At 40.3% G+C, this 26,854-nt stretch overlaps 2 protein-coding genes across 13 annotated transcripts in view; one reads left to right on the top strand and one right to left on the bottom strand.

Annotated features, from left to right (window-relative positions):
• Window positions 1-23,094, top strand: part of PRELID3A (PRELI domain containing 3A) — a 39,018-nt gene extending 15,924 nt beyond the window's left edge. For 4 of the 8 annotated variants that reach the window (XM_027068435.2, XM_027068437.2, XM_027068426.2 and 1 more), the window contains one exon: window positions 11-11,802. In XM_027068435.2, the coding sequence (XP_026924236.1) occupies window positions 11-94 (84 nt within the window). In that variant the 3' untranslated portion in view covers window positions 95-11,802. Of the gene's footprint in view, window positions 1-10; window positions 11,803-12,891; window positions 15,980-21,989 lie in introns of those variants that run through there. The other 4 variants (XM_027068433.2, XM_027068432.2, XM_053206269.1 and 1 more) reach the window with 4 other exon arrangements.
• The window catches only part of SPIRE1 (spire type actin nucleation factor 1), a 198,704-nt gene continuing 193,903 nt past the window's right edge, over window positions 22,054-26,854 (bottom strand). For all 5 annotated transcript variants that reach the window (XM_027068416.2, XM_027068417.2, XM_027068418.2 and 2 more), the window contains one exon: window positions 22,054-25,468. In XM_027068416.2, the coding sequence (XP_026924217.1) occupies window positions 25,210-25,468 (259 nt within the window). In that variant the 3' untranslated portion in view covers window positions 22,054-25,209. The remainder of the gene's footprint in view (window positions 25,469-26,854) is intronic.

Raw genomic sequence — 26,854 nt, 5'->3', positions numbered from 1 at the left:
CTTTGATCAGATGCCTCACCCAAAAAATCAAAGAAGAAAGAACAAAAGAAAAAAAAGGAAGGAAGAAGGCAAGGAAGAAAAAAGGAAGAACTAAGCGAGCCTTGAATATGGTTCTCCCAGTCTGGGAGAGGTGTGGAAACTTCTGGAATCTGCCACTTGCCTGGTCACAGCCTCCACCGGGCTCTTCGGCTGCGACATCTCAAGACAGGAGGCCTGTCTGTTGCAGAATGAGACCCACAGAAGAGAAGACCCCTATAGCAGGAGAAGGGCAAGGGCTGCAAAGCTGTCACCCTGCCGCTGCCCACGGCCCCACCGCCCCTGGGCCAGTGTTGTCAGACTGCTCTTGTGCCTTGTCTGTTCTCCCCTAGGTAGCAGCTCCCGGCAGTTTTCTGCTGACTCTTGGGATCTTACTAAACCACTCTTTTCCTGGTGACTCCCCGTATCCCACCCGTGCCCCTTGATCACCTGTCTGCACCGCCAGCCTCTTCACACATATCTGGGCGCTGTCACTTCAGATGCTGCTGTGGTGCGTCCTTCTCACCATTAGTGCAGATCTGCCCACGCTGGAGTAGGGGCGTCCATCCCCACAGCTGCGTGTGTGGGGACAGTACCGTGAGTTCTCCTGTCTCACGGTTGGAATTGGTCAGGGGAGCCAAGCACTGTGCCCCATGCTGCAGCTGGCTTGTCCTGCGCTCTGGGACCAGAGGCCCCAGGGGCTGAAGGCCTGTGTTACTTGTCATTGTTCAGACCTGTCTGTGGGGATGCTCACACAGAGTGGCTGTGACGAAGTAGTAAAAGTGCTTATGAGCCTAAGCTGTCCTGTTAGCTTTAGGGTACTTCCAGGTGGGAATTTTAACTTTCCTGTTTTCAAAAGTCGAATGTAAAATCTTTCAGTATGCTTCAAATCCTAAAAACTTGAGAGAAGGCCTCCTCCGTAAACAATGAGTAGCACTGTGTCCTTCTGTTTTTTAGGTCGTGTTTTTTGTTTGATAACAGTACTTCTAATCCAAAAGGAAATGACATTCATTTATATTTGTATCAGAGTGTTTTATGCATAAAGCTTATGGCAACACAGAATTAAAAGATTTACGGTAAAAACAAACCCCCCTCACCCCTTTGGCAAAGCGTGTTTCTGTCCTGCTGAGGGAACGCTCAACTCTTTTGGCAGCTTTTGGCTTTTGCTGCTAGATTTATAAATAAATAAACATACCCTGTTATTTCTTGATTTGCCAAATTTAGACGCTGTCTAGGAATTATTTACCTCTTTGGTAGATTATTATTTTCTCTCTCTTATATCTTCCTTCTCTCTCCCTTTCCCCCAAAATAGCTATATCGTTTATGGTTGAAAGCACAGAGTTTCCATAATTTCGAAAATACAAATGCCTAACTGTTGTTTATTACTAAGCCATAATTGCATTTTCCTTCTTATGCAATTTCCCCCCACCTAGGGGATAATAATTCTTTTCATCTGTTTAATTTTATTTTTTAAAAGTCTCTGGCTGAGTCCTTCCATACTCTTACCCACTGTTACCAGTACGTCATAACGTCATTTTCCACGGGTCAGTCTTTTTGGGCAGCACGCCCATTCCCAGTTTCCATGGTGCCATCCATTCTGGAAGCCAGGCCTCGCTCTCTGACCAAACAGCCACGTGGCTGTCATCCCTTTTCTGGGCATTCCTGGGCATTTCCTTGGCCTTCTCTCCTGGAGCCCTTGTTTCCCTGCTTCCCTGCCTTCCTCTTTCTGTTTACTGTTACAAGATGGGGAAGGATATCTCTTTGTGGTTTCTAAGACTTGGTACATCTGAAAATGTCTTTTCTGTTCTCATACTTTGTTCACAGCATAGCTTGACATACAGTTCTTTAAAAAAATATTTTCACTCAGAATTTTCAAGGCATTTTTCTATTTTTTTCCACTCAGATTATCAACTTCTGTATACGAATTATTTCTCTCTCTGGAAGCTTTTAGGGTCTTTTTATCCTTGATGTTCTGAAATTTCATGAGGTTAAGCCTTATTTGAAGTGATCTTTTAATATTATTATTATTATGTTTATTTTATTTTTGAGAGAGAGAGCACGAGTGGGAGAGGGGCAGAGAGAGAGGGAGACACAGGATCTGAAGGAGGCTCCAAATCTGAACTGTCAACATAGAGCCCGATGCAGGGCTCGAACTCATGAACTGTGAGATCATGACCTGAGCCAAAGTCGGACGCTTAACTGACTAAGCCACCCAGGTGCCCCATTTGAAGTGATCTTTTAAAATTCATTGTGCTGCACTGTGCATGTTAAATTCCTGGTTTTGATATTGTAATTATGCATGATGTTATTAGGGGGAAGAGGGTCAAGGGTACATGGGACATTCCTGTATTATCCTTGCAGCTTCCTGTGAATCTATAATAATTTCAAAATTAAAACTAAAAAAATATATAAATAGTAACATCATGGAAAATGGTAGAGGTGGGTGCTCCAAGAATCTGTCCCTCCACTGAAACAACCAATAAGCTGGCAAAAAATAACAGAATCAACTTTTGTAGAACTGTGGATTCTAATAGAATACTTCAACCAGGGGAGCATTTAATGAATCCTGATTAATCTACCCTGCAGATTTTGGACTTGCCAGCCTCCATAATTATGACCGCTAATTGCTTAAAATAAATCTCTGTCTATATTTACACATTCTATTGGTTCTGGTTCTCTGGAAACCCTAACTAATACATTATTAGAGCTAAATTGGTATTGATTCAAATTATATTTTTCTGAGTTTAAGATGTTAATTATAATCACCAGGGTAACTAATAAGAAAATAACTAAAAAATATCCAGAAAATAAAAGGGGAATGAAAATGGTACACTAAAAAAAAAAAAAACCCAACACAACAGACGAAGATGGAAATAATTCAGGAACAGAAAGTTTTGGAACTCAATAGAAAACAACTAACAGTGTAAAAAAAAAACCCCAAAAACAACTAACAGTGTAAAAAGTTAGTGCTTCTTTAACAGTAATTACTTTAAAAGTAAATAGATTAAATTCACCAGTTAAAGGACAGAGATTGGCAGAATAGATGAAAAAACATGATCCTACTATATATGCCGTCTACAAGAGACTCACTTCAGATCCAAAGACACAAATGGGTTCAATGTGAAAGATGGAACAAGATATTCCATGTAAATAAGAACCAAGGGAGCTGGAGTGGCCATGCTCGTATCAGACACAATCTACTTTTGGTCAAAAAAATGTTATAAGAGACAAATAAGGACATTATATATCAATGAGAGGGTCAATTCATCAAGAAGATAAACGTTATAGCCATTTACACACCAAGCTACAGAGCCCCCAAATATATGAAGGAAACATTAGCTGAACTAAAAGGAGAAATAGTTCTACAATTATAGCTGGACACTTCAATAACCCACTTTCAACAATGGGCAAGACACCTAGACAGAAGATCAATAAGGAAACGGAGGACTAGAACAACACTATAAACCAACTTGACCTAACATATCCATAGCACACTTCACTCAACAGCAGAGTACACATTTTTCTCAAGAACACATAGATTATTCTCCAGGATAAACCATGTGTTAGGCCAAACACCAAGTCTCAATAAATTTAAGAAGACTGAAATCACAAAATATCTTTTGTGATCCCAATGAAGTGAAATTAGAAATCAACAATAGGGGCACCCGGGTGGCTCAGTTGGTTAAGCATCCGACTTAGGCTCAGGTCATGATCTCATGGTTTGTGAGTTTGAGCCCCGCATCAGCCTCTGTGCTGACAGCTCAGAGCCTGGAGCCTGCTTTGGATTCTGTGTCTTCTTCTCTCTCTGTTCCTCCCTCCCTCTCTCTCTCTCTCTCTCAAAAATAAATAAACATTAAAAAAAACAAAAAGAAATCAACAGTATAAGGTAAATGGAAAATTCAGAAATATGTTGAATTTTTAATGTATATTCTAACAACTAGCGAATCAAATAATAAATTACAAATGAAATTATAACATTTTGAGATGAATGGAAATGAAAATACAACATATACTATGAGAGCAGTGATCAAAGGGAAATTCATAGCTGCAAACACCTATGTTTGAAAGATCTCAAATCATTAACGTGACTTGAAGGAACTAGAAAATGAAGGACAAACTAAACTCAGAATAGAAAACTAAACTAGAGAATAGAAAAATAGAATCATTGAAATCAAAAGTTGTTTAGTTGAAAAGATCAACAAAGTTGAGAAGACTTTAGTTAGACTGACCAAGAATAAAAAGGATTCAGAATAAAAATATCAGAAAAGAAAGTGAGGCATTACTACACATCTTACAGAAATAAAAGGATATAAGAGAATACTGTGAACAGTTGTATACCAACAAATTAGATCATCTATATGTGATGGAGAAACTACTAAAAACACACAAATTCCCAGAACTAATTTAAGAAGAAATAGAATCTCAATAGACCTATGACAAAGACATTGAATCAGTAATTAAAAACCTTCCAACCAAAGCTTCTCAGGGGGCAGCATAGGAAGAAAGCCCTGAAGTTTGGTGTAACTGCAACCTAGGTAGATGGGCTAAAGGTAGGCATCTGATCTGACTGCTGACACTGCCCAAGAAGAAGCCTGCATTGGCTCCAGACTGGTACATTCTAACAATGCAGGGATCAAACCCTGCCCAGTGAGCCCACAGCAGACAAAGAGAGTCATTACAGATGACTGATCTGAAGACAAATGCATCCCAGGCATAACAGTAGGACACACGTGGCCCACATAGGAGACTTCCCTGAACTGCCTGGTTCTGGTGAACAGGAAGCATTATACTGCAGGGCACTGTGGGACCTCTTCTTCATAAGGCCACTACTTTCAAGATCAGGAGACGTGGCAGACTTTCCTAACCCATAGAAACAAACACAGAGAGTTAGACAAAATGAGAAGACAGGAATATGTCCCAAATGCAAGCATAGGACAAAATCACAGCACAAGAGCTAAATGAAATGGAGCAAAGCAATATTCCTGATAAAGAATTCAAAGTAATGGTCATAAAGATACCCACTGGACTTGAGAAAAAGAGTAGAGGATCTCAGTGAGACCTCCAACAAAGAGATTGAAAATATGAAGGAAAAAAAAAAAAAAAGAACCAGCCAGAGATAAGAACATAACTGAAATAACAAATACACTAGAGAGAAATGGTAGATTAGAGGAGGCAGAAGAATGAGTCAGTGATCTGAAGACAGGGTAATGGAAAGCAACCAAACTGAATAGCAAAAAGGAAAAAGGATAGTAAAAAATGAGAATAGGTTAAGGGAACTCAAAGACATAACTGTAATAACATTCATAAAAGGATCCCAGAAGGTGGAGAGAGAGGGAGGGGAACAGAAAATTTATTTGAAGAAATAATATCTGAAAACTTCCCTAATCTGGGGAAGGAGACAGACATCCAGATCCAGGAGGTGCAGTGAGTCCCCCAACAAAGTCAACCCAAACCAAGGAGGTCCACACCAAAACACATAATAATTAAAATAGCAAAAAATAGTGATAGAGAATTTTTAAGAGCAGTAAGAAAACAGTCACATACAAAGGAAACCCCAGAAGGCTATCAGCTGATTTTTCAGCAGAAACTTTTCAGGCCAGAATAGTGGCATGATATATTCAAAGTATTGACAAGAAAAACCCTACAACCAAAAATACTATACCCAACAGGGTTATCATTCAGAATAGAATTAGTAATAAAGGGTTTCCCAGACAAAAGTTAAAAGTGTTCACCACTAAAGCAGACTCATAAGAAATGTTAAAGGGAATTCTTTGACTGAAAAAACAAAAGTCATAATCAGGAGTAAGAAAATTATGAAAGGAAAAAATTTCACAGGTAAGTGCAAACATATAATAAAAGTAGTAGATTAAACACTTATAAAACCAGTATGGAGTTTAAAGCACAAAAGCAGTAAAATCAAGAATATCTACAAAAATCAGTCAAGAGATTCACAAAATAAAAGGATATAAAATATGACATCATGTACATAAAATGGGGGTGGAGGAGTAAAAATCTAGGGCTTTTAGAACTTAAGCAACAATCAACTTAATAGCATACACTACTGTACGTGTAAGATGTTATAGATGAGCCTAATGGTAAACATAAATCAAAAATCTATAATAGATATACAAAAAAATAGAGAAAGGAATCCAAGGTATAACATTAAAGAAAGTCTTCAAACCACAAGGGAAGAGAGCAAAAGAAGAAAGGAACAGAGAAGAACTACAAAAACAACTGTAAAACAAAATGGCAACAAGCAAAATTTAAGTGTAATGGTCTAACGCTCCAATCAAGACATAGTGTGAGTGAATGGATAAAAAAGCAAGACCCATATATATGCTGCCAATAAAAGACTTACTTCAGACTTAAAGACACCTGCAAATTGAAAGTGAAGGGACAGAAAGACATTTACTATGCAAATGGAAGTGAAAAGAAGGCTGGAGTAGCAATACTTACATTGGATAAAATAGACTTTAAGAGAAAGACTGTAATGACAAAGAAGAACATTACATAATGATAAAGGGAACAATCCAACAAGAGGATATAACAATTGTAAATATACATCCAACATAGGAGCACCTAAATACATAAGGCAACTATTAACAGACATAGGGGAAGAAATTGACAGTTATATAGTCATAGTAAGGGACTTTGACACCCCACTTACATCAATGGATATATCACCTAGAGAGAAGAAAATCAACTAGGAAAGAGTGGCTTTGAATGACACATTAGATAAGATGGAGGTAACAGATGTATTCAGAACATTCCATCTGAAAACAGTAGAATACACATTCTTTTCAAGTATACATGGAATATTCTCCAGAATAGATGACCTGTTAGGCCACAAAATGAATCTCAATAAATTTAAAAATTCAATAAATTAAAAAATATCATGCATCTTTTCCAGCCATAATGGTATGAAACTAGAAATCAATCACAAAAAATTTGAAAGAACACAAATACATGAAGAATAAATAACATTCTACTAAACAATGAATGGGTCAACCAAGAAATCAAAGAGAAAATTAAAAAAATACATGGAGACCAATGAAAATGAAAACATGAAGACAAAAAATGAAAACAATGAAGATTTTGTGGTCCAAAATCTTAGGGATGCAGCAAAGCTGTTCTAAGAAGGAATTGTATAGCAATACAGGTCTACCTCAAGAAACAAGAAAAAGCTCAAATAAACAACCTAACCTTACAGCTAAAGGAGTGAGAAAAAGAACAAAGCCCAAATTCAGTAGAAGGAAGGAAATAATAAAGATTAAAGCAGAAATAAATGAAGCAGAGACTAAAAATATAATAGAACAGATCAATGAAACCAGGAGTTGGTTCTTTGGAAAGATAAGTAAAACTGACAAACCTTTAGCCAGACTTATCAAGAAAAAATAAATAAAATCATGAATGAAGGAAAAAAACAAAGCAAAACAAAACCAAAAATAATCTGCCAACAGAAAAAAGACCAGGGCCAGATGGTTTTACTGGTGAATTCTACCAAACATTAAAGAATTAATGCAAATCCTTTGCAAACCCTTCCAAAAAAGAGGAGAGAATACTTTCTAACTCATTCTGTGAGACCCAATATTACTTTGATACCAAAGTTAGGTAAAGACCCCCAGAGAATAAATCTAGACTAATATCCTTTATAAGTATTGATGCAAAAATCTTCAACAAAAGATTTATATTATAAATATTGATGCAAAAATCAAGCTGGATCTAACAGCATATTAAAAGGATACAAACCATGACTAACTGGGATGTATCTCAGAAGCAGGAGGGTGGTTCAAATACAAAAATCAATGTTCTATTGATTAATATTAACAATATTAATCTCATTAATTTTGTTAATCTCATTAATCTCTATTAATCTCATTAATAGAACAAATGGAAAAAGCCCCACATGATTATCTCAGTTGATGCAGAAAAAGCATTTGAAAAAACACCCTTTCATGATGAAAACACTATTCTGGGAATAGAAATAATAATTCTAGAAATAGTTTAGGTATAGGAATAGAAAAGAACTTCCTCTCCACGATAAAGGGCATTTATGAAAAACCCACAGCCAACATCCTATTCAATGATGAAAGACTGCAATCTCCCCCTAAGATCAAGAACACGACAAAGATGTCCACTGTTGTCACTGATGTTGAACATTGTACTAGAAGTTCTAGCCAGAGCAGTTAGATAAGAAAAAGAAGTATTAGGCATCCAAACTAGAAAGGAAGAAATAAAACTATCCATAGTCATAGATGGCAGATCCTATGTGTAGAAAACCTTAAGCCACCAGAAAGCTAATAAAGGGTATTTAGCTAAATTACAAGGTACAAGATCAACACATAAAAATCAATTGTGTTTCTTTACAATAGCAATGAGCAACCTCATAAGAAAATTAAGGAAACTATGGAATTTACAGTGGCATCCAAAAGAATAAAATACATGGAAATAAAACAAGGTGAAGGACTGTACATGAAAATTACAAAACATTGCAGAAAGAAATGAAAAAAAAACCCATAAATTAATGGAAAGACATCCCTTGTTCGTGGATGGGAAGACTAATAATTGTTAAGATGGTAGTACTACCCAAAACATTCTGAAAAATCAAGACAGTTCTTATATAAAAATTTCTATAGCTTTTTTTTTTCAGAAATGGAAAAGCCCATCCTCAGATTCATACGGAATTGCAAGGGATCCTGCATAGCCAAAACAATATTGAAATAGAACAAATTTGGAGGATTCACACTTCCCAATTCCAAAACTTCTTTTTGTTTTGTTTTATTATTGAGAGTGTGCACGCACGAGAGAGAGAGAGAGAGAGAGAGAGAGAGAGAGAGAGAGAGCGAGCATGAGCAGGGAAGGGGCATAGGGAGACAGAGACACAGAATCTGAATGAAGTAGGCTCCAGGCACTGAGCTGTTAGCACAGAGCCTGACATGGGGCTTGAGCCCATGAACTGCGAGATCATGACCAGAACTTAAGTCAGACGCTTAACTGACTGAGCTACCCAGGTGCCCTACCAATTTCAAAACTTTTTACAAAGCTACAGTAATGAAAGCAATTTGGGACCAGCATAAAGATAGACAAATAGGTCGGTGGAATTAAATTGAGAGTCTAGAAGTAAACCCATGTATCTATGGCCAATTGATATTCAACAAGGGTGCCCAAACAATTCAATGAGGAAAGAATAGTCTCTTCAACAAATGGTTCTGGGCTAACTGGATATCTACATATAAGAGAATGAAGTTGGACCATTACTTCACACCATATCCGAAGACTAACTCAAAATGGATCAAAAACCTACAAATAAGAATAAAAACTATGGTGCCTGGGTGGCTCAGTAGGTTAAACATCCTATTCTTGATTTTGGCTCAGGTCATGATCTCATGGTTCATGAGATGGAGTCCTGTGTCCAGCTCTGTGCTGACAGCACTGAGCCTGCTTGGGATTCTCTCTCTCTGCCACCCCCCCCCCCAAATAAATAAACGAGCTTTAAAAAAAAGAACAAAAACTATACAACTCTTAGAAGAAAACATAAGGGTATATATTCATGATCTTGGATTTGGCAATGGATTCTTAGATATGACTACAAAAGCATGAACAACAAAAGAAAAAGTAGATAAATTTGACTTCATCAAAATTAAAGTTTTGTGCATCAAAAGACACTATCAAGAAAGTGGAAAGACAAGCTACATAATGGAAGAAAAAACTGCAAATCACATATCCAAAAAGGATCTGTTATCCAGAATGTATAAAAAACTCTTTACAACTCAACAACAAAAAGACAACTCAATTTAAAAATGGGCAAATAATATGAATAGACATTTCTCCTAAGAAGATATACAAATGGCCAATGAGCACAAGAAAAAATGTTCAACATCATTATTCATTAGGGAAATGCAAATCAAACCCACAGAAACCACTCACAACCACTAGGATGGCTGTAATAAACTAAATGGAAAATAAGCATTAGCAAAGATGTGGAGAAATTGGAAGCTTTGTTCATAGTGTTGCAAATGTAAAATGGTACAGCCACTCCACCCCTGGTTGTATACCCCAAAGTACTGAAAACAAGTACACGAATATTTATGCATGAATGTTCACAGTAGCACTACTCACAATAGTCAAAAAGTAGAAACTCAAATGTCCTTCAACCGATAAATGGTTACATAAAAGGTGGTCCATACATATGCTGGAATATTATTCAGCTATAAAAAGGAATGAAGTACTGATCCACAGTACAATACAGATGAATCTCTAGAACATTATGCTAAATAAAAGAAGTCAAATGCAAAAGGCCACATACTATATGATTCCATTTGTATGCAATATCTATCATGGATAATCCATACAGACTGAAAGTAGATTGGTTGTTGCCAAGGGGAGAGGGGAGGTATAAATGGGGAAGAATCTGCTTTATGCATTTGAGATTTCCTTTTGGGGTGATGAAAATGCTTTGGAATTAGACAGAGGTGGTGGTTGCACAACAGTGTGAATGTACTAAATACCACTGAATTGTATACTTGAAAATGGTTAACTTATGTGAATTTCATTTCAGTAAAAAAGAGGAAAATATATAGCTGTAAACACATACCTACAAGTACACATGCATACATAAAGCTTTTGTATGTCAGCAAGACATCAAAAACAAAGAAACAAACAATTCATTGTGTTGGGAACTTGGTGGTCCCTTTGGTTCTGGTAATGATTTCTTTGACGATTTCCCCACCATTCTCTCTTCTTTTCTGGAAGTCCTCTTGGTCATATTGGATTGATCTCATAATTTTGTTCTGTTTTCTCTCATCTTTGTTCTACCTTTTGGGAGGTTTCCTGGACTTTATCTTCCAAGAATTTCATGAGTTTTTATTTTGGCAAATTGTAGTTTTAATTTCTCTTTCCTTTTTCTTATGGGATCCTGTTCTTGCTTCATAGATGTAGTGTCCTCCCTCGTCTCTCTGCAGGTAAACACTAAGTGAAGCTTTCTTCTGCATCTGCGTGTCTCCTCTGTGCCCCTTTGCATGGGAGGCTTCCTTGGGTGTCTTTCATGCTGACGTACCTGACACAAGCTGAAGTGGGGGTGAGGAGTGAGGCTTGCTGGCTGTTGGGCTCACTGCAGGTCATCGAGGGTGTCCTGTGGCCTTTTCCACCGCCCCTCCCCCCATTCCCTTCTCTCTGAAGTGGTTCAGTTTCTCCCAACAAGACTCCTCAACCTTTATTTTTTGGGGTGGAACCCAGGGGTCTAAGAGTCAGGCTGTTAAATGGTTTTCAGCCTGTCCCTTGCTGTCCCCTGTGTGTCCCCTCTCTCTGGACAACCCTTGGGCTCTGAATGGCTTGTGTTGGACCCCCTCTACCGCATCACAGCCCATGCCTCTGCCTTCCAACTTCTTTATGGGCAGTGAGGGTGCTGACTCCGTGGGTTCTGAAGTTTTGTTTCAGTTTTATTCCTGATAGTTTAATGGACATTTCAGCAGACAAAGGGCCAAAGGTTTTTTTCCCCACCATCTTGAAATCAGAGTTTTGCTCGCTTTTATAAAAAGTATTCCCTCAAAAAACACATAAAAGCAATCCATGTTTATAGTTAAAACACACACACACACACACACACACACACACACACACACACGAGTCTCTGTTGAAGAGTGAAAGCCTCCCCTTTAGAGGAAGAGTTCCTGGGCTCTGCCAGTTAACTCCTGATTTTTACGAAGGTTTCCAGAAATGTTTTAAGCAAATGCCAAGGATATATGGGTTTGTTTTCCTTTTCTTTTATTAAACACAGATGGAACCATACTGTGTATACTGTTTTGTGCCTTTTTTCTATTTTTAAGCAAGATTGTCTTAAAAAGTTCCCTCTTGAAGTTTAGCTGTATAGCACTGATGTCTTAATTCCTCAAGGATTTGCAGGTTCCTTGCAGATAAACCCTGGATTTGCAAAGGCAGTGGGTGCAGGGCAGAACATCTGTCACTCTGCTGCAAAACTGCACTCTGTCCCATGTATCAGCCTAGACACTGAACCCTTTCTCTAGTGACAGCCTCTTGTTCCACTTGTAGGTAACTCTGTTCCACCTAGTGTAACTGTATAACCTTGTAGAGGTAATGGTGTAAAAACTGTCATGTATAGAGTCCTTTTAAAAGGGAACATGGAAATTTGTGAGTTGGGAAACCACATTTGGAAGCAGGGATGAGTATCAGAAAATGTAGATTATCTTGATTCCTCTACAACGTGCAGGGATGCCCAGCGTAGTTTCAGAGGAAGATGGCATTTTTAGGGCAAGTGCATGTAAACAGTTACCCAGCCACTTCAAATTTTTGGTGGATTGAAGTGTGATAAAAATAAGCATATTCATGTATTGGTTTTTTTTATTCTCCTAGGCTTTCTATTATAAATAAAAAAATTTTAAGAGAGTCATTAAGAAAGTGGTAGTGATTATTTTCAAAATTTGTTTAGTATAAAATAGTTTGGTTTTGTAACTTTCGTTTTGGTCTGGGAATGGATTCAATATTGATCTGTGCAATGCTTTCTATTTGGAATTCATTATAAGCACAAAAACAAATTCTGTATGATAAAATATCATGGAAGCTGGGTGGCAAAGCCAGGTGAAATTAAACCTTGATTTTTAGTTTGAGAACATGTTCTCAACTTTAATTACAGAGTATTGCATCACAATGAATACCTGTGATCACTGCTGTTGCACTGATGTTCAGTAGGTACCCCCAGCACCTGGAGGGGCCTCATTTCCTGAGATGCCCTCTGGCAGAAGTATGAGAAGATAAGCGTGATGGGACCTGAACAGCCACTGTCTTCATCTCACCGGTTTAGAGGTGGGCACATCCCTGGGCGGGGGGGGGTAGGGTTCCTCAGTGCTGTTCTCTCGGCAGGGTCGCGAGGCCTTGGAGTGGGTGATTGGCCGACTTAACACGGAGCTGGAGGGCCTGGCAGCCCCCGCCTGCGCCAGAGCGTGAAGCACCAGCGGAGCCCAGGACCCGGAGACGCAGGTGCAGCAGCAAGTGGCAGACGTTCACCCCCACCCCCCCAACTCCCTGCTCCGCCCCCGGCAGTGGGGCTGCGAATTCGCTCCACACTTGGTCTGTTGGAGCCAGCATGTGTGATCAGTGCATGGCTACTCTGGAAAGAGAGTGAATTTGCCAGATCTTGGTCTACGGCTTACATTTACCTTCTTTCTTTATTTTTTTAAGTAGGCTCCATGCCTCCCCCCCCCCCCCCCCCCCCCCCCCCCCCGCCCAGGGTGGGACTTGAACTCCCGCGCGCTGAGATCAAGGGTTGCATGTTCTACTGACTGAGCCGGCCAGGTGCCCCTAGCTTACCTTTACTTTTATCTTTATTATTATTATTTGATGGAAAGTTTTGTTTACTAAACACGTTAGATTTCTGATATCCCTTCCCCAGAAGCCAAGGTATCAGAGTGTAAAAGGGAATGGCTTTCTCCCATCATTTTCAAATAGAAGTTTCTCTGGGTTTTTGTCCTGAGTCGGTTGTAATCACAGACCATGGATATTCCAGGTCTGGCTGTGGCTCTCGGATCCAGCGTCAGTGCTCCAGGCGGTGGAACACCGTCCTTTCAACGCACGCTGTGTGTGGGGCCTCCGTGCCTGCCCCCGCTCAAGTTTGGGGCCATTCCACAAATGTGATAGCTGTTCTGCACGCACACTTAATTTACTGACTGATCTTGAAGATCAGTCTGTCTTGAAGACAGACCCTAGATTTAATTTAGGAGATGGGTTTTTAATTATATGTATACAGCGAATAACAAAGCATCCCCATTTCATTTTAGTTTCTGAACAAGAAATAGGGTACTTTTTTCGTTTTAACCAAACCAATCAGTTTAGTTTTTTTTTAGAAGAGAAATGAGTTATCAGGAGAAACTATTTTGGTAATGTCCTATTACTTGCCTAATGCTTTATTTTATTGCCCAAAGCAAGAAATAAATCCAGAATCCTGCCGCCTTTCCTTAGTTTGCAGTGTTACCTCCCTGTTAGTGTGGCCTTTTGAGTTTGGTAGGAATAAAAGTTGAATACACCAGTTACTGTGTCAACTCTTCACCTAAACTAGAAGGCACTACAGCTAAACAAGAAGCTTCCTGTTGGAAGCTGGGCTTCCCAGAGCTCTGTGAGCGCTGTAGGCGATCCTGTGGTCTGTGTATTGGTACCTGTCTTCTGGTTAGGTAGCTACTTCCATACAAGCTTTCTAGAAGCAGAGCCAGGAGCTCTCTGGAAATAGGTTTCCCTTTTTGTAGGAAAATTGGTGGTACTCAATATTCTTTGAAGACTGTTCCACCTATGTGGCATTAGAACCAACTATTAAAACTGTATCTGATTTGCACCAGTGGCTTTTTGGCTTCTAAAGAGTAGATGACTATTTGCCTCCAGCATTTTTGTCCTCATATTAAGGGTTAGGCATGCTTTGATATAGGAGTTAATTGCTGGGTGTCTCTGTTAGGAGCTTCATTTCCCTCACCCCCTGAATAGTCTTCCCTAGCAGATCTCTCCTTATGGTTGAGCCTTAGTGAATGCCCAATATATTCAGAACAGGTGTTCATAGGTTCTGTTACAACTTCAGTATCCAAAGAGGAAGTAGGGTTATTTATTTGGGTGACTTTGGTGGCTGAGGAGATTACCCTTTGTGAGGCAGCTGTTGGATTATAGGTATGTAGGAGTAAATCTGGGCAGCATGTGACCGCTTCATACCGCTTCAGTTTCCTCCTCATAAAATGCAGACACTGAACCCAGCTCCAGGATCGAACCAGGGAGCAGACGTGAAGCACCTCAGTGCAGCCTCGTGGCACCTTGGTCCACGGTGCTGGTACCACTGGCGCTGGCCCGCCATTGGGCCAAAGAGTCCCCTGGGGGGGGCGCCACTGGGCAAGGCTAGAATTGGGAACACTGGGCTTCGCTGATGGAACACTTTTTGAAGCGAGGGCATATTTTAACTTTTATCTTCACTCGTAAAGAAGTAACTGTCCATGAGGCAATTGGTAAGACATTAATGAGTACAACTAAGGACTGATTTAGATTTCTGTCCTTCACTGCTCATCATGTTCTAGGCTTCTCTTCACCTATTATAGGACAGTCTGCTTAGGGCAGGGTTGGCAGACTATAGTCTATGAGCTAAGCATGGTTTTTGCATTTTTTAAAGAGTTGCAAATAAACCCCCCCCCCCCCCCCCCCCATAGAAGAGTATGCAGCAGAGACCATATGAAGCCCACCAGACCTAAGACTTACTATCTGGCCCTTAAAGCCAACCCCTTTCTTAGAAATTCCACTGCATCTCTTAATCAACATAAATCAAACTAAATTTGTTCCCTTTCACCAAACTTTCTGCTCCCTCATTTCTAAGTAGTGCTGCTTCCATTTGCCAAGTACAAAACCTGAGTTATTTAAGACTTATTTCTCTGGCCCTTTCTGTAGCCATATGCAAACCAAACATTCCTTTAAAAGGTCTCAGATCAATTCTGTGTCTTCTCATTTCCCTGTCGAAGTCTGCTTTAGGTCTTATGCGGTGTGGCCAGCTTCCAAGACAGCCCCCAAGGAGGCTGCCTCCTAGTGGCCATGTCTATGGGTGGTCTCTTCCCACACTGAGTAGTGTGTGACCAGTGGGATACTGCAGAATACTCCACGATGCTCTGTGACTTCCCAGGCCAGGTCATAAGAGACGCTGTGACTTGTACCTTGCTTGTTCGTGCATCACCTGCTCTGGGGCAAGCCAGCTGCCATGTCATGAGATGCTGGAGGAGCCCAACAGGGAGGTCCATGTGGTTGGGAGCTGTGAGAGGGAGCCATCTTGGAAGCAGATCTTCTAGCCCCAGGGAAGCCTTGAGCTAACTACAGGCCTAGCTGATGTCTTGACTGCAACCTCTGAGATGCCCGGCCAGAATCACCCAGCTAAAGCTGCTCCGGATTTTCTGACCACGGAAACTTTGAGATAATAAATGTTTTCTGTTTCAAGCTACAGTGTCTTGGGGTTAATTTGTTATGTAGCAACAGGAAGCTAATCTTCACTTTATATTAAATTTGTACAATCACTTTCTAACTTGTCCCCCTTTCCTTCAGTTTCACTTCTTGTCAGATTATTCCAAAATAATCTCATCATAATTTTCCTTCACTTAAAGAGCTACAGAGGTGTCTCATTCCTTTTTGGAAAAAGTCCAACCCAAGGCCTAGGCATTGGCCCAGATGACTCTGATGCAGGTGGGCATCAGGTTGCACTGTGGGCAATATTAGATCCTCTCTCCCCCCTGAACCCACTTTAAAATCAGCTTCCAGGACTCCTGGGTGTTTGTCAGTTGGTTAAGCGTCTGACTTTAGCTCAGGTCACGATCTCACAATCTGTGAGTTTGAGCCCTGCGTTGGGCTCTGTGCTGACATCTCAGAGCCTGGAGCCTGCTTCAGATTCTGTGTCTCCCTCTCTCTCTGCCCCCTCCCCCACTCACCCTTTGTGTCTCTCAAAAATAAACATAAAAAAATTTTAAGATAAAATCAGCTTCCATGAATGCGTCCTTGACTAATACCAGCTTACAGCTTACTATATATTCCTAGACATTTATGCTGCCTTGGATCACTTTTTTAAACTGTTCACATATTTGACCAGTTTACAGTTCCTCAGGAGCCAAGATCAGATGTTCTGCTTTGCACACACAGTTCCGGCATTCATAAGTGCTTTGGTGATGTGAGGACTGAAGTTAGAATCCTAGCAGCTAATAAGAAATGCTGGAAATGTAGCAGGGCTATAAGCACAGCTTAGGAGTTAGACCTCAGGCTGGATGCTGGGCTAGTGGTTTGACCTCAGGCATATGACAACCTTGTTATTCCTGTTTCTCATCTGTGAGAGAAGGTATTTATGGTACCTACTTCACAGTTGAGTATTCAGGGAGATAATGTGGCTGAGGGTGTTTAGCACAGTATCTGATATAGGGTGGGTATGTGCTGAATAACTGGTAGCTACTGAAAATCAGCAAAATGTTTTTTAAATTATGTGTTAATAGTAACATAGCACAGAATATCTAATATCATAATGCTTATCTTCATAGCTTTCCTTATTCTCTTTTATTGACCAAATTGTTTTAATACGAGAAATTTGAAATACAGTTGACCCTTGAACAATGCAGGAGTTAAGAGTCACTAACGCCCCCCAGTCAAAAATCCCCATATAACTTTTGACTCCCCCCAAACTTAACTACTAATCATCTACTATTGATCAACAGTCAATTAACACATATTAAACATATAAATATATATATTCTATACTGTATTCTCACAATATAGTAAGCTAAAGAAAATATTAAAATCAAGAGAAAATACACTTACAGTACTTTACTGTATTTATGAAGAAGAAAAAAAAATCCACGTTAAGAGGCCCCACACAGTTCAAACCCATATTGTTCAAGGGGCAACTATAGTTTAATATTTTTAAAATTTCAGTCCAGTTGGCACATACACTTTTATCAAAATGTAATGATTACTAGTAAGAGTTAACTCCCATAATGTAAAAGAGGCAAGTGGTAAAAAAGTTAATGAGTACAAACTCAGTACTGATAAATATACTCCTTGCATTTAAGTAGTAGTTTCAATTATAGGTCTCTAGGGTCTCTATACATCTGTACATCCACCTGTTAGTGGGAAAAAGCTGGGTCAGGGAGGCAGGGCTGTGCATGGTGGCTCCACCCAGAAGCTCTAGAAGAGAGCCCAGAGAGGAATGTGTAGTGAGTGCCACGTAGGAGTCAGGTAGAAAACCCAGATTGGCAAGTAGGGTTTCTGGAGCTCCAAGTCAACCATGTCAATGGTGTGAGCTACAGCCTCAAGCTTCTCTATTCTAATTAGTTACTTTAGGGCTGCAGTGATTTGTTGACTTTGAGGAAAGACAAAGGGGCTGTACGTGGCAGTTGTCTGTTAAAGAGCACAGATTAGAACTGCATCGATTGTTTTGAAGACATGTTGATGGTTCCACCTTTGTATTTCTTTTTCTCATTTCCATACTGAACCTGCTAATTCGTTAGTTAATCCACTCCGCAAATATTTATTCAGCATCTGTTACATGCCAGGCATTTTTCCAGAAACTGGGGATATGGCAGTGAAGAAATCTGACAGAGATCCTTGTCTTCATGGAACAGTTTAGTAGGGTGTTAGGTGCTAAGTGCAATGGAGAAAAAATGCAGAAGAGAGGAGGGAGAAGTAGGAACTGTAGCAGGGAGACAGGAAAATTAAGAGGCTATTTAAGGCAGCCACTTGGGAGAGCAGGCACATTCTGTAGAGCCACACAAGACAGAACCAAGGAGTAAACAATGGGACTAAATTACATGGCTGAACTTCCCAACTATTAGAGCTGTTCAAAGATAGAACTTTACAGAAATAAGTGTCTCCCTGATCCTGAACATGTTTAAACAGAGCCAAGAGCTTGCCATTGGCTGGAGTGAGTGAGGATCGAATGCCTTCTTGGATCACTTTGAGCTCTGAAAGTCACTAGTAGAGTTCAAATTTGGTGGAGAAGAGAGCCAGGCAGGGATGGGGTCTACAGCACTGAGAGGGCCAAAGAGACAAGGTTCTTGGCTGGGGATCCCATTACTACACTGGGAAGTATATATATTGGGGGACTCCCTGTAGTTGTGGTAACTGGCTCTTTGACCAAGCTGGATAACAAGAGTTGTCTGTTTGTTTACTGCCTCTTAAAGCAATGAAGATAGTCTGTTATATGTAGTTAGTTGCCCATATAGCTGCCTGGTTCTCTCTCTTTGCATCTCTGACAGGAAAACACACCACATTGTGGGAACAAAGACTTGCCAGGTCTGACAAGGTCTTCCTGTTGCATAGGGTTGGGAGATGAACCTTCAGTAACCAGATGTTGTTAGATGTAAAACACTGTTTTTGTGTGTGTGTGTTTTAAATATATATCAACTTGTCTTTCCGAAATTTTTCTTCTACATTTTGGGAGATCTACTGAGGAATTTTTTTAGATTGAATTACAACTGACACACACAAGGACTCAGATTCTTTATAGTAATTGGTAAAGTTGATTTTTTTTGTCTTTGCCTCCCCAAGTTTCAAATAAATGCAGCATACTTTGTGCTTTTTCTTGCATTTGTGTATTATACATCATCAGGTTTGTCATAAACACAGAAATATTGCTTGGAAAGTATCATCATTTCAGCCTTCACTTTAGTGAAAGGGCTGGCTTGGATGCACAAAGGCTTTTCTCAATTTCTTGTTACGGTTGACTCAGGCCCTCCGCTGTTTACTGGTTGGTACCTATGTGGTACTGGTTGTTTGATCCAGTGTGTTGAATGCCTCTCCTGGATAAAACTGACCTTAGAGATCACCTCATCCAACACCCTTGCTTTAAATTGTAAGAAAATAAAATCCAGAAATGTTAAGGAACTTTCGCCATGTCAGATGGCTGTTCTGCTGTCAGGCCGGAGCACAGTGAAGTTAGAGCCATTTCAAATACTTGAAACCAGGTACCGCTGAAAGAACCTGCTTTGCTGACTACAGACTAATTTTTTTCCATTATCGGGATGAAACCTCATCCTGAAAAATCCTTTTCCCTAGCAAATCCCATTTTGGAACAGAGTAAGGTCCTGTTCTTACTGAGAAGGAAGTGTGTCTACCATTGGCTACACCTGGAGGAATATTTTAGGCTGTCCTGGGAGTCACATGGAGGCAGGATGCCTGTGTTATGCCCACAGTGCCAGTCCAAATTTATATTCTGTGAATCTGACTTCTGAAATGACCTTGATACTGTGCTAGGAAGACTCGAGGCTTTTTCTCTCATCATGTTCCCTTTCCTTGGTGGGTAAGCTGGAATCTTCTTAGGCTTCCTTCTCTCTTTGGGATGTCTAAGATAAAAATTTCTTCCTTTTAAAAGTAGAAGTTATTCTGGGTTTTGTTTACGCCGTTGGCTCTACACAGCAGTGGCTACGTTGTTCAGATATACCTGTGCAGAGCCTTGCTGTTCCTTCCATTTCTCCCACATGCTTCCCTGCAGCTTTTACACCATGTTTGCTTAGGAACTTGATATTCAGAGTGTGGCTCTACAGAAATTCTCAATTCATCTTTGGCATTTCCACTAGTCTGAATACTGCTGCTCCTGGGAGGAACTGGGATGTGATGTCCTCTGCTGTGTCACCCTAGGGGAAGGGACTGACAGACAATTCCTGCAGCCACAAGGGAACGCCAAAGCAAAGAATATATGGGAGGGCAAACTTGAAGTGAGCAAGCTTGCTCAAGGTGGTCCCTCCTTGCCAGCCACACCCAAGGTGAGGGAGTCCCCGCCTTATTTCAGTCCACAGACAATGAGATTCCTTAGTGCAGCTTGTGAGAATGCTCCCAGTGCAGGACCCATGGGGCCAGGGCCTCTGGGCAGCAAAAGAAATCTGAGCACGGAGTTGTGTCGAACATGGCATAAGTTTAAACATCCAGAGGATCTTTAAAAGGAACTTTTGATGCCCCACTTTTCAAGAGCCATGTCTTGTCAGTTCTGAAGCTCTTTTATTTACATTGCTTCAATAATGCTGAAGTGGCTTGGGTTTTGCTGCCAGCATCAAAATCCAACAGTAGAAAGAGAATTGCAGATTTTTTTTCCCCACAGTTAACATCTATTCTACATACGTAAATTATACATTGGGGTGCCTGGGTGGCTCAACTAAGCGCCTGACTCTTGATTTCTGCTCAGGTCATGATCTAACAGTTGTGAGATTGAGCCCCGAGTTGGGCTCTGGGATGACAGCACAGAGCCTGCCTGGGATTCTCTCTCTCCCTCTCTCTGTGCCCCTCCCCCATGTGCACACACATGTGTGTGCTCTCAAAATAAATAAACTTAAAAAAAATTAAATACATAAATTATACATCATAGACATTTTAGTGGAATGAGCCAGAATAATAGTGCAAATCCAGTCTGCCATGCCATGCATCTGAACATTTAATTAGTGTAGGCAGAGTTTTATATTAAGTAGGTTCTTACCTCCTGAACTTTTTGGGTGGACAAAAGGAAGTTTCTAGACATGGGCCTTTGGCTAACATGGGGGAAGAAGGAGCATACCCTATATGAACATTATAATGAATCTGTGTGTGTGTGTGTGTGTGTGTGTGTGTGTGTGTGTGTGTGTGTACCTGCACATTCTGCAGAGGGACAAGAACTAGAGTCTTTAAACACATCATATGTGCAATCAAGCCCTTTCCTAAAAATAGTTCTCATTACAAAATGCTAGACTATGATGCTTTACAACTATCTTCCTTCACTGGAGCTGAGAAGGGAAAAGACAGATACAGTTATTAAGGGTTACACAAAGCTTTCCTCTTTGTGGCATCCAAGTTTTCTGTATCTCTGGGGTCCAGGAGGTACAACACTAGGAATCTGACTTGGACTGAGAAAGTTTGTGAACACTGGAGAGAGAGCTGGACCCACACAAGTGTTTTGTTACACATACCTCACAGAGAAGCTTCAATGGAAGATCCTAAAATATGCCTGACAAATAAAAGGATAGTGTGTATAAATGAGTATCAAACTCAGTATCAGGTAATATTTGAGATATGTAAATATCTTAAATGATGCTCTCTCTTTAGTTAATAAAAACATAACTTCCCTAAGTTCATTGTGGGTTTAATCTTCCTAATTTTCTCAAGCAATTTACATACTACAACAGGAAATTTTCTTATCACAGGACATTTTAGGAATGTATCCCTTGGGGAATTCTATTTGGAAAAAATAACAGAAGAGCTTTATCTTTCTATACATAATTTGTCTCCATGTATGTGACTTCTATGACAAAACGTTATACACTATTTACAGAATTTTAATTTCTTGTACTGTTGAGGGTTAACAAGAAGTCACAGCTTCTTGGTTCCACAGCAGAGTTATGGCAGTGGCTCAATTTTAAAAAAAATTTTTCTAGTGTGGTCCTTGTCAGATTGTATGTCTCAAACCGATCATAACTTGTGGATGATACAGGTGTCTTCCCTTTCTAACCTAGGTGACTTCTGACAGCTAGTTACCGAAAGACATCACCATTTTACAACAGGAACTCAACACAGAAGTTATGATGGAAAGCCATTTTATTTTTCCCTAAACTTATTTAAAATAAAAGACTTGAATGGAAAATGTTTAGTACCAATATGTCACCCTGAATGCCAGCAATACCTTGACTTTTATACACACAGGAAGCCAGGTCAAAGTCCAGTCAGTGTACAGTTTTGCATGAACAAAATTTTCTGCCATTTTGCTTTAGCAAATAGCAACATAATTTAAAACGCTCATGTCTCCTCTGTGGCACCTAAAATCCAGTCCTATATTTATTAATACAGTTAGAAAAATAAAAGCCTTAAAAAATTCATGGTATGAGTTCACGGTGCTAATCACACAGTCTCCTCAAAAGTAAGATCATTTTTAAAACTCCTACATAACAAACTTCTGGTTTAATTTGAAAGGCTTAAGACTTGAAATCTAGTAAGACTGTTAAGTCAATGTACATATCAATTATTTGACTTAATTTTTACTTGCCCTGGGAGAGTTAATTCCCATTGTCCACTGAATGAATGCCTTTCAAATATTAATAAATATATTACACTATTTACAAGCATTCTTAACCACTCTGACATGGGTAGAAAGTTAGGCCGTGGGGAAGGAACCACCTCCCAGCAGGGCAAGCTCGTGCGGTCTGGGACAAAAGGACGGTGCTGGAGGATGCACCAAGGGCTGCTTCAGTGTGCGTGCGAGCTCTCAGACACACCAGGCTCCTTTTGAGACCAGCTAGCCAATAATTTGTTGTTGCTGGATCAGGTATAAATGCCCAGTGGCCGGAAACCAGGAAAAAAAAGGAACACTGTGACGGTATGTTATTTTAGTAGTTAAGAAGAGGGAGGCAGTCCTAATGTCAGACTAGGCTAAGGATGGTGCAACCATGCTCCACAAGCTGTTGGTGAATCACCCTCGGCAGATTACCTAACTTAGTCGAGGTGATGGGTACATGTCATGGGTAAGGAAAGGGTAAATGTAAGAAATTGTTTTGGCAACAAAAAGTGATGTTAATTCAACGTCTGCAAGTTTAACTGTGCCACATGCCCTCTTCTTACACTACTTTCTGCAAACTGTCTCAAGCAGACATACCATCCATTTCACAAACCTCGTTAATACTGCTGAAGGATTTACATTCTAATGCTCTGGTAAGAGTGATCATGCCTAAATCAGCCCATACAGTATCATAAACCTGAAGAGGTGAAGCCAAAGATTGAGAGAGGCTAGATATCTGCCTTGTGAATGTAAACGAATTTCTCATTTGGGGGGCTTAGTTTCTTATGTTTTAGTAACAGCAGTAAACTAGTCATTATTTTAAAAAGCACACTATCTTGGGTCATGTCTATATATGTATACACATACCGTTCCTTTTCCTGGTAGTCATTTAGAGGTCCAAGCCTGGGGCCCTCAAAGGGCATGGCTTCCACCAAACCTTCTGGGGTACAGAGTCCAAATAGTCCCTTGGAAAATGTTATAAATTAGATTTGCCCAATATAATGTTTAAATCTCTTACACAAGAGTCTTTAAAATAATTTAAACACTTGCAAACTCAATAAGAGTTCTCTGGTGGCCCACTTTCACATGCAAACACAGACGAACTGTTAACATGCATTATTTTAGTCAATTGGTAAAGTTTATTTCGTTAAGTATAAGTAATTTTAAGCCATTTACTAAATTGTAAATTTCAATCCATTAAAAACTACTACCAGAGCAGTTCTGAGGTATTACTGTTAATCTAATATAGAAATGTTACTCTACTCTGCTGTGGTATGAAATGTGACTGCCATGCCTCTTATGTAATGGTGCTGTTGCAGTGCTGACTACAGGCGTGTCCTATAGCTTTCAGGAAATTATTGCGTATGTGCATTCACTGATTTTCCAAACATCAACGGCAATTTGGTCATTTCTAAGCATACTAAAATAATAAAGTACAGCTCCTGGAATGGGACAAACAAGCGGAGAAATTTCAGGTATATAATGCCATCCTCCAACCTACTTCATCAAAAACCCACCCTACTCACTCCAGTCATTTACAAGGAAAACTTGTGCAAAAAGCATCCAAAAAGCCTATTGGTGGGTTAATTTTCTTGTAATTTTAAAAGAATTAGACAATGTTTTTTCCCTTAAAATTCATTTATAAAAATAAATTAATTTCAATTTGAGACCTTAGATACCAAATTGTGGCTTGATTTAGTCGTGATGGCTAAGACTATAAAGTTATGAAAAATGTAGCTGAAAACGGAAGAGCTCCAGCTCAGTCCCCGTGGCGTGGCAATAGCTGGCACCCTGTGCGGTCACAACCCTCCCCATAGTTACCCAAAACACACTCAACTTCTTGACAGACTTTTGGCGTTCCTTTCTCCTGAAACTCCCACAAAACTTTAATTTTTAGACCTCTGTTGCAAAACTACAAGTAACCATAATACATTCAAGAAAGGGAATGAAAACCTGTCACCCACTCAGGAGACACTGATCCATTGCACTGGGGCAAACACAGCAGCTTGGAGGAAAACGGTCACCCACTTGGGTGTACGGCTTATCCAGATGTTTTGCACTAGAATGCAGGCGTGAAGTCCCTCGGAGTCTTTATCTCAGAGCAACAATAATTTAAAGTCAGTTTGACAGTATGAGCAAACCCTTCCAGGTTTTGTGCCATGAGATGATGAGCAGCCTGGCCCCGACTCCAGGTACCTGGTGTGTGGCGGGGCCTGGTCACTATGTACATTAGATAGGAACACTGTCAGGTGGAAATGCCAATATGACTTACTGCTTAGGACTGTGCTGACATCGATGCCTTTGTGAGGCTGATTTCTCACATGAGAAGCTTTTTGCCTTAGTCAGGAAATTATCTGAGGGAACAGTAAGGAACTGAACTAAGGAAAAAGTTTCTGGCCTCCAAATCCACACACACACACACACACACACACACACACACACACACAAGCAAGTTTCAAACTATTGTTATCTCTCAGTGCAAAGGAGCAATCGGCTGACCTGTCACATACCATCAATCGATATGAACACAGCATTCAGTCTGTGGAACAACGTGACGCAGCAAAAACCTGATCTAATGCGAATTCAAGCCTATTAACTAAGACCGCGGCAAGGAGACAGTGCAGCTCAGTGTTTCTCCCGCGCTAGTGCCGACTCTGAACACAAAGCAACCGAAAGGCACAGGCTCAGATTTCATTGATAGTCCTCTCTGAAGGGCAGTATTCTGAGGGGCCCGGTGAGGACATATAGAAAGACTGTGTTTTCCTTTTTAATCGTGCTCTTTTGTTGGCCAACACCAGGCTGCGCCGGCTCGAACTGATGATTTCCGAAATGAACTTTTTGCAGTCTACGCACACCTCCATAGTACTCCAGTCCTCCATCAACTCTTTGGGAAACTGTAGTTCTTCATCTGATTTGTCCACAGACTTAGATTTTGAGGAGAACCTGGAACAAAACAAAATGTTCTGAATCCAGTATCATTACTCACAGTTCTCTTGCAATACTGAGCAACTAGGTGCAAAAAAGGTAAATTTGCTGCCAAAACATTTTACTGAATGGGTGAGTCACCTCATGTCCTTCCAAAGGAAGAATTTCTAATTGGGGATAAAATTCAAAATATTTTTTTAAAAAAGAAACCAGGAAACATGCTTTATTAAGAAATAATAATACTGAAATCTCTTAGTGTCCCTTCTAGAATTTTTGGAAAAAAAAGACATTCAGAGTATTCACCTGATTAACATACATGACGTCTAGTGGACTTTAACAATGAAAATGAAACAAAGTACATGTTGCTAACGTCCTCTGGGTGATTCAGAAGGAACTTCAAGTTCTTTCTCCAGTGGTCCTGTGTCAGGGTTGATGAACATTAGTTAACTGTAGATGGTGGGGCAGATTACAGTAAGCTGAGGTAAATATGTCTTACCCTGAAAAGTTATCTAGGGACCAGCTTTCTCAACATTTTTGCGTTTCTCAAATACACCTTCCCCTCCCTAATAATTCTCTACATTTGGATGACTAATTATTTGGATTCCAGAGAGCTGGAGTTCACCAGACCTCATCACAGTAATTGTTCTGGGCAATTTTTTGAAATAACTAGGAATCATCTACTCGTTTACTACTTTAGTTAAACCAAACAGGAACCTAGGTGTGGAGTATGTACAGAAAGGAACAACAACGTGTCCCGTCGCCTTGAGCTCACAGGTGATGATCCACAGTTGGAGGCCACCACAGAGCAGCAGTGTCTCAGGGCAGAGTGGGCAGCACAGGGGCAGCAGTGCCGGGCACAAGTTACCTGCTGGGCTCACAGCTTCCTTGCCTTGCCGCCCACATCTGTGGTGTGCAGGAGTGGGGCTGCCCAGCGCTCAGCACCAGTGCCCCTCCCTGACGGGGGGCAGCTGGTGCATAAAACCCCAACCTTTTTGGCCTGTGAGTATGTGAGTACGTGAGCCGAGCTGGCCTGATCTCCATCCTTTCTCAAGGACCAACACTAACCTTACCCTGCATTAAACGCAAAGGGACTGATATTCAGGTTTTTTTTTTAATTGCCATAAAGCTCTTGGCATAAAGCTTTATTTCTGCCTTATTTACAATAGGAAGATAAACCAAAGTTCTTGCAGACCACTGGAAACCAAGACCTAAACAGATTTGCTTTCAAAACTAAGGAGAAAAGAAGACAACTTCAGGTGCAGGTTTTCAACTGCACTGAAAACAAGGTCAGTTTTAAAGAGGACTTTTAGAGAACACACAAAAGTAATTACCTCTAAAATAGAAAAAAAATGATGACATTCAAGTATGCTTCAAGTAGCTAGCTATTATCCCTTGACAAGTTAC

Source organism: Acinonyx jubatus, chromosome D3, assembly GCF_027475565.1.
Source record: "Acinonyx jubatus isolate Ajub_Pintada_27869175 chromosome D3, VMU_Ajub_asm_v1.0, whole genome shotgun sequence".
Taxonomy (NCBI): domain Eukaryota; kingdom Metazoa; phylum Chordata; class Mammalia; order Carnivora; family Felidae; genus Acinonyx; species Acinonyx jubatus.
This window is presented reverse-complemented; position numbering and strand designations above follow the sequence as displayed.